Source organism: Propithecus coquereli, unplaced genomic scaffold, assembly GCF_000956105.1.
Source record: "Propithecus coquereli isolate 6110/MARCELLA unplaced genomic scaffold, Pcoq_1.0 Scaffold1, whole genome shotgun sequence".
In the NCBI taxonomy this organism is placed as follows: Eukaryota; Metazoa; Chordata; class Mammalia; order Primates; family Indriidae; genus Propithecus; species Propithecus coquereli.
In genome coordinates this window covers 12253390-12261263 of record NW_012133857.1, presented here as the reverse complement: position 1 = coordinate 12261263, position 7874 = coordinate 12253390, and the positions used below count along the sequence as shown (strand labels likewise).

The 7874-nt window shown below is 45.6% G+C and overlaps 1 protein-coding gene across 4 annotated transcripts in view; it reads left to right on the top strand.

Moving 5' to 3' along the window:
- Positions 1-1586: 1586 nt before the first annotated feature.
- Positions 1587-7874, top strand: part of USP4 (ubiquitin specific peptidase 4 (proto-oncogene)) — a 46124-nt gene continuing 39836 nt past the window's right edge. For all 4 annotated transcript variants that reach the window (XM_012655256.1, XM_012655180.1, XM_012655116.1 and 1 more), the window contains exons 1-2: positions 1587-1766; positions 3682-3809. In XM_012655256.1, coding sequence (XP_012510710.1) covers positions 1666-1766; positions 3682-3809 — 229 coding nt within the window. In that variant the 5' untranslated portion in view covers positions 1587-1665. The remainder of the gene's footprint in view (positions 1767-3681; positions 3810-7874) is intronic.

The following is a 7874-nucleotide window of genomic DNA, read 5'->3' as shown; positions in this document are numbered from 1 at the left end:
GTTCAAATGACCTATCATACCTTTACTGGGCCAGCTCCCCTTCTCACCCCCAACACTGAACATGGCTTACCCGTTTCTCCTTTTCTTCCTCACAGCCACTTCCCCAGTGAGAGGTTCCTAATGGGTTTCCGTCTGGGCTGCACCACTGTGAGTGTAAATCACCCTCAGCCATTTTGTCTCTGCTCCAAAACTTCCTACGATGCCTGCCTGCCTTTTAAGGCAGCACACGTGGTCCCTCTGGCCTATCTAGTTTTAGATCTCTTGAAGCTCTTGTAGTCTTGCCCAAGCTCAACTGCCCTACTCCCCAGTCTTTGATGCTGTACTGCCTGTTCTGGAAATTCTCTTCTGATCCCTCTAATCTCCCTCCTATAACATGCACCCTCATTTCTATGCTACCAACATTTTCCTCAAGAACACCCTCAAATGCTATTCAAGTCAAAGACTTTCATTTACAGCTGGGGTTGTGCCTGACACTCTTACGGCCTTTGGTTCACTCCCTTTAATGGCACTTACCACACACTGCTTGTCACTGGGGTTATTTTTGAAAGATCTCCTCTCCTCTACTAGATTGTATGAGGACAGGAACCTGGTCTTATGTACCTTATTTTTCTCTGAGGGCAGGAACTGTTAGACATCTAGGCCACCTGCCTGGCTGCCTCCTTCCTGTGGGCTTACTTTCCCCTTCAGGAGGGGAGGGCTGTGTGTTAGCTATGGTGACGCCACTGCACTCTACCCAGGAGACAGAGTGAGACTCTGTCTCAAAAAAAAATGTGTGAGGGTGTGTGGGGTCGAGTGAAAAACATAGTGTTCAGGACATTGTATCTTGTTCCAGGAACAATTAAGAAGATGCCTGGGTACCTAAAGTGGAGTACGCATCTGGACTTCTCCTTTCGCTTCTACTATCACCCTTCTCTGGCTGCTTGTCTCCCTGAAAAGGCAAGAAGCTCAGTGTGGAGTGCTTATGGAATCTTGCCGTGGGCCAGATGATTCTGGCGTTCGGGTTGTTTAAGGCGATTATTAATGACTAGACCACAACGTCCAGTCCCAAGGTATTAGTGCAGCTGGAAATCCCTGTAGGGCCGCCGGGGCAGGAGCCCCAATACCACGTTTGGGCAGCTGACTCGCCTAAGGTCTTCAGCTCAATTGTAGGGGTTAAAATGAGAAAACCTAGGTAACAGGGCTTCTTGCATCTGGCCTGCGTTTATTTAGGACCAGAATAACCCCGAAGGCAGAGTGAGGTGTACGAACGGTCATGGGGCCTAATGTCTGATTCCCGACATTGCCCGGCAGGACAGAACTTCGGAGTTGTGGCGGGCGCCACCCAGGGCAGAGGAAGGTGTGCACGACAGCCACAGGACAGTCGGGCTGGGGTGAGCGGGTGCAAAGCGCGGGTGGCAGGGCGGGAGGAAATGGCGGCTCCTCCTCCCCGCCCGCCAGTCTACGGTCGGCCTCCCTCTCCACCGCGCACGGGGAGGAGAGCTGCTGTGCGTGGGGGCAGGGAGTAAAGGCGAGACTGGCAGGCGCTCGAGGTAGCCGTGCGAGGAGAGGTGGGGCGCGCGCACAGGCGTGCGTGCGTGCGTGCGTGCGTGTGTGCGTAGGCGCGGCCCATAGCCGGCTGTGCGCGGGGCGGATGTCCGGGCCGGCTGGGTCTGGGCGGTGGACGAGATGGCCGAAGGTAGAGACTGTGGAGAGCGACCAGATGCGGAGACCCAGAAGTCCGAGGTCGGGGCCTTGATGAGGACCACGCTCCAGCGGGGAGCGCAGTGGTGAGCAGCGGGCCCGCTACTCCGACGCGCGGTGCTGGGGGCCGGGGCTCTGGCCCTAAGGCCAGGCCCCTTTTTCTCGGAGCCGGCGGGGGCGGTGTCTGGTGACTCTGAAAGAGTGGCTTGACACCTGCCCTGCAGGAGAGGAATCTCAGGATCAGCTCTGGGAAAGCACGGTGGGGCTTGGGGTCGTCACCGCCCATTCAGAGCCCCAGGAGGCCGGCCTGGCGGGGCCTAGGGCTGCAGGATGTGGAGAAGGGGAGTGAGGGTGGGGAGAGCCCTGTACAACTTAGGATTCACTTTGTGCCCTTGGGCGAAGATGTCCACACTTCACAGACCTCGGTTCCTTACTGTTAAAAGCATGGTAGCTCACCGCCCTCAGTGGGTTGAAGTGAAGATCAGAAATACATACTTTGTAACTTGTAAACTGCTGAACAGATGTCAAGGTCAGAAGCTGAACAAATGTCTGAAAGCCTTAGATTATTTTGGTAGCAAGTGTCAAAAATATTTGTGGCAGCAGTTTCTCAGAGTGGGAGAGGAGGATAGCCTAAATCCTGGAGGTAGAAGATTTAAAAGTCCTGGATTTGGAATAGCAAGGCTGAGATACGAGGCTTGTTAATAAATTGTTTAGTAGAAGGGACAATACATTCCACTAGTAGAGAGATTCACTATTGTGTGGGAGTAGAAAACTAGGCTTAGGCTTTACATTGAATATGATTGAGCGATATCCGTCTTTAAGGAACCTTTGTGGTGTTGATCTGCAGAGTAATTGAACAGGAAAGAGAAACACTGGTGTTAGGAGGAGTTCAGTTATGGCTTTATGGTGTTCATCTTGAGGAAGCCAAGCTGTGAAAGACAGGGCAAGCAGAGGTACTTTTGCAGTTATCTTGCCTAGGGGTAACAAAGAATACTCAGCAGAAGCAGAGGAAGTTTAAGGTAGACTAAAATCACACAGTGAAATTGTATGGAAAGTATTCCTCAAGGGATTAGAGAGAAGATAGCATTTTATTGATTTGGATGTATTTATAGATTCCTGTGGCCTCTGGGAATCTGCCTGATCTCCTCTCATATTTGTTGGTTATAAAATTTGGACTAACCAGTATGATCGTTGTCCTTTGTTGCCCCAGAGAGATTTTCCCCTCCTTCTGTCTTAATGGTGAAACAGCTGAGTGATAACTTTTAAAATGTAATCCGATTTGCTTATATTTAAGTGTAAAAAGCAATAAGTTGAATGTGAAGCACAACTTAATGCTTTTTGACAAGATGAACATACCTAGGCACTATTGTTTGTATATTTGTGTGTATATATATGTACATCTCATTTGGTCCTCAAAGAAAAACTGAAACAGTTGGTGTTACTATCCCATTTTCAGAAAGAAAATTAGTTTAGTAATGATCATGTCAAGCAAAGCAATATAACCAAACTGTCTGCCTGGACAAGGACCTACCTCTATAAAGACCATCATGAAATTAACGACTTGTTCATTAGCAAACATGATTTTACCCACAGAAAGACTCCATTTAAGTAAGCATTTTGAAACCAGTTATTTTCTTCCTTTTATTTATTCACTGTTTCAACAATCATTTCACTTAATGGATGCCTGCCCTGGGCCAGGCCCTCTGTGCCATGTAGGGCCTGGCCCCTGCTCCTGCTCTAGTGAGTGTGTTTTTACGAGGATTATGTGTTCCCCAAGTGGAAAGACCATAAAAAAGATTAAGGGAGAAGCTACAGAAACTTTTTTTTTAAGGGTCAGGGTGTTGCTATGTTGCCTAGGGCTGGTCTCAAACTCCTGGGCTCAATCTATCCTCCTGCCTCAGCCTCCTGAGTAGCTGGGACTACAGGTGTGAGTCATTGCACCTGGCTAGAAACTTATAACCTCAGTTTTTTTTGCTATAGTAAATTTTTGTCTCTCTCTAGGTATCTTATTGACAGCCGATGGTTCAAGCAGTGGAAGAAATACGTGGGCTTTGACAGCTGGGATATGTACAATGTGGGTGAACATAACCTGTTTCCTGGCCCTATAGACAACTCTGGACTCTTTTCAGGTGCAGTAAATGTTGCTTTTCTAGCTAAATGTTCACCTGGATAGTGGCCTCAGGTCATGTGTATTTATAACATGGACATTGTGAGCCTGACTTTCCTTGTGTGAGGAAGTAGCCAAGCATCCTCAATTTGCATCTGTAGCAGAAGACTTTGCAGACTCTTAGGGAACAGTTAAGCTGCTTTTTTCTGAAATTAACTGCTTCTGACAAGAGCATGCTTCTAACATTTTAAATTTCTTTCTTTGCAAATTAGTTGTAGAGATTTCAGATTTTAGATGAATATATGGAATGAAAAGCAATAGGATATCATTTTGAAATTGCATCTGAAATTTGGGAACCAGAATGTTTTTTTCGAGACAGAGTCTCCCTTTGTTGCCCCAGGTAGGGTGCAGTGGCGTCATCATAGCTCGCTGTAACCTCAAACTCCTGAGCCAAATGATCCTCCTGCCTCAGCCTCCTGAGTAGCTAGGACTATAGGCCTTGATGCCCAGCTAATTTTTCTATTTTTAGTAGAGATGTTTTTGCTCAGGTTGGCCTTGAACTTCTGAGCTCAAGCAGTCCTCCCACCTTGGCCTTCCAGAGTGCTAGGATTACAGTCAAGAGCCACTGCACCTGGCCCTTTTTTTTTTTTTTTTTGGAGACAGATTCTGCCCAGGCTATAGTACAGTGGCGGGATTCATAGCTCACTGGGGCCTCAAACTCCTGGGATCGAGCGATCCTCCTGCCTCAGTGTCCTGAGTTGCTGGGACTATAGGCACATGTCACCACACCGCCTAATTTTTTTTTTTTTTTTGTATTTTTTGTAGAAATGGGGTCTCAATATATTGCCCAGGCTGGTCTCGAACTTCTGATCTCAAGTGATCCTCCTGCCTTAACCTCCTAAGTGCTGAGATTATAGGTGTGAGCCACCATGCCCAGACTTTTTTTTTATTCTTTCAACTCTAATCCCATGACATTACCAGTATCTTTTTTTTTTTTTTTAATTTTTTTTTGAGACAAAGTCTCACTCTCTTGCCTGGGCTAGAGTGCCGTGGTGTCAGCTAGCTCACAGCAACCTCAAACTCCTGGGCTCAAGCGATCCTCCTGTCTCAGCCTCCTGGGTAGCTAGGACTACAGGCACGTACCGCTGTGCTGACTAATTTTCTCTATTTTTAGTCTTTTGGCCAATTTTTCTCTATTTTTAGTAGAGACGGGGTCTCGCTCTTGCTCAGGCTGGTCTCGAACTCCTGAGCTCAAGAGATCCTCCCGTCTCGGCCTCCCAGAATGCTAGGATTACAGGCCTGAGCCACCGCGCCTGGCCTACCAGTCTTTTGTTACCTACACAGTGGGATAAATTTTAGACCTGTCAGTGTTCATCAAGAATTCCTATGATGGCTATGTTTATAATAGAAGTAGTGTAAGGAGAGGTGGAAGGTCAGTAGACAAGAGTTATGACCACAGTTAGCTCCCAGTGTTAACTGTGGGGAAAGTGATAATGTGACACACCAAAGCTTGGCTTGTACACCTCGAGGAACTGAGATGACAGCTTTTCCCAGGCTTTGTTCTGCCTGACTTTAGATTTCCTTATAGTTAGGACAGTGGTGATTTGTTAAATGTGTCCAGAATCAGGGCAGCAGGAAGGCAAAAAAGGTATGAGACTTGATCCATGTACCAAACACTAACCTGGATATTTTTAAAAATGAGCAGTGTTTCAGCTCAGACTTTGTTGTAGGAGTGGTATAAAATGTCTAAATGACATAAACAATGTCATTTGCTTTGTTTCCTGATGTAGGTTGGATGGTGGCACTATATAATGAAGTTGCCCCAAGGAATCATTACATCATGTTCACAATTTGTCATTTATCCTCTTTTTTTGAAATGGAGAATTCTGAAGGTTTTAAATCTAGACATACTTCATTTTATTGTGCTTCACTTTATTGCGCATTGCAGCTACTGTGCTTTTACAAAATGGTTTGTGGCAACCCTGCATCAAGCAAGTCTGTCAGCACCATTTTTCCAATAGCCTGTGCTCACTTTTTGTGTCACATTTTGCTAATTTTCATACTATTTCAGACTTTTTCATTATTAATATGTCTATTATGGTGATCTGTGATCAGTGTTTTTTGATGTTTATTATTGTTACGGTTTTGGGGTACTGTGAACCATGCCTGTATAAGACGATATACTTAACTGATAAATATTTGTGTTCTGACTGCCCCACCAACCAGCTGTTCCCCTTGTCTCTCGCCTCCTTGAGCCTCACTATTCCCTGAGACAATGATACTGCAATTAGGCCAATGAATAACTCTACAGTGGTCTCTGAGTGTTCAAGTAAAAGGAAGAGTCACGTATCTCTCACTTTAAATCAAAAGCTAGAAATGATTAAGCTTAGTGAGGAAGGCATCTCAAAAGCTGAGACAGGCTGAAAGCTAGGCCTCTTGAGCCAGTTAGCCAAATTGTGAATGCAAAGGAAACGTTCTTGAAGGAAATAAAAGGTGTTAACTCCAGTGAGTACATGAATGATAAGGAAGCGAAACAGCCTTATTGCTGTTTGTTGTTGTTTTATTTAAGAAATTACCACAGCCACCCCAACCTTCATCAACCACCACACTGATCTGATCAGTCAGCAACCATCAACATCAAGGCAAGACCCTCCACCAGCAAAAAGATTATGACTCACTGAAGACTCAAATGATCATTAGCATTTTTAAGCAATAAATACATATTAATAATTAAGGTATGTACATTGCTGTGTTTTTGTTTTTTGTTTTTGCTTTTTTTTTTGGTGAGACAGGTTCTCTGGCTCTGTTCCCCAGGCCAAAGTGCAGTGTCATGATCATGGCTCACTGCAACCTCAAATTCCTAGGCTCATGCGATCCTCTTTGCTCAGCCTATGGAGTAGCTAAGACCACAGGCACACACTACCGCGCCAGACTAATTTTAAACATTTTTGTAGAGATGAGGATCTCTCTGTGTTGCTCAGGCTGGTCTCAAACTTGTGGCCTCAAGTGATCCCCTGACTCGGCCTCTCACAGTGCTGAGATTACGAGTGTGAGCCACTGTGCCTGGCCTGATTCGTTTTTTTAGACATAATGCTATTGCACTCTTAATAGACTATAGTGTAAACATAACTTTTATATGCACTAGGAAACAAAGAAATTTGTGTGAATTGCTTTATTGGAATATTTGCTTTATTTTGGTAGACTGGAGCTGAACCTGCAGTATCTCTGAGGCATGCCTGTAGTAATATTAATAGTAATAAAAATCCTCCAGCTGGACTCTGAGGTCTTTTTGCATAATGTTCAGCTAAGGGCAGGCATTCCTTCTGTGGTCCCCCAATTTCATGTCACTGGGCTTTGGCTTGAAATGTCAGCTGTGTGCTTGGGAAGTGAGAAGCATATTCAGACAGTAGAACATTGGCAGTGCAGGAATGACCAGTCTCTAGCAAATGAAGTTCACCCCAATAATTTTTTTTTTACAAGTGTGAAACGAAGTTTATTGAGGCAGGGCAAGATAGGTTTACAGAGCGAGAGCAAGATACATTTGCCGCAGATGAGAACAGACCCCCTGTCATAACAAGGGGCCTCACCCAATTATTCTTAGGCTGTCAGTCATCTGCCAGTCTCAGCCTGGCTGCCTTATGCCTAAGATCATGAGAATGCATTGGAAAAGACTCTTGAAACTATGGGAAGGAGAGGGAAGAACATATCCTTGCTGATGCTTTCTGCAGACCACCCTTTCTCTGATTTCCACCCATGCCCCTACTGTATATCAGGTGGAGTCCTTGTGGCACAGAAAACTGTGCTCTCATTTTCCTCCTTATTTGCCTCTTTGTTGAAGGCATTTGTAGAGGGTACATCCTCATTTCATAACCTCTGTTTGATTTTTATCATGATGTTCTTCGACTGATCCAGTTTTGAGTGAAAATAGTGAACTTCATTGAAAACTCCATTAAATTTCCAGTACTTGCCATATACTGTCATAAGAATGACATGTTTTGGCCGGGCACGGTGGCTCACGCCTGTAATCCCAGCTCTCTGGGAGGCCGAGGCGGGTGGATTGTTTGAGCTCAGGAGTTCGAAACCAGCC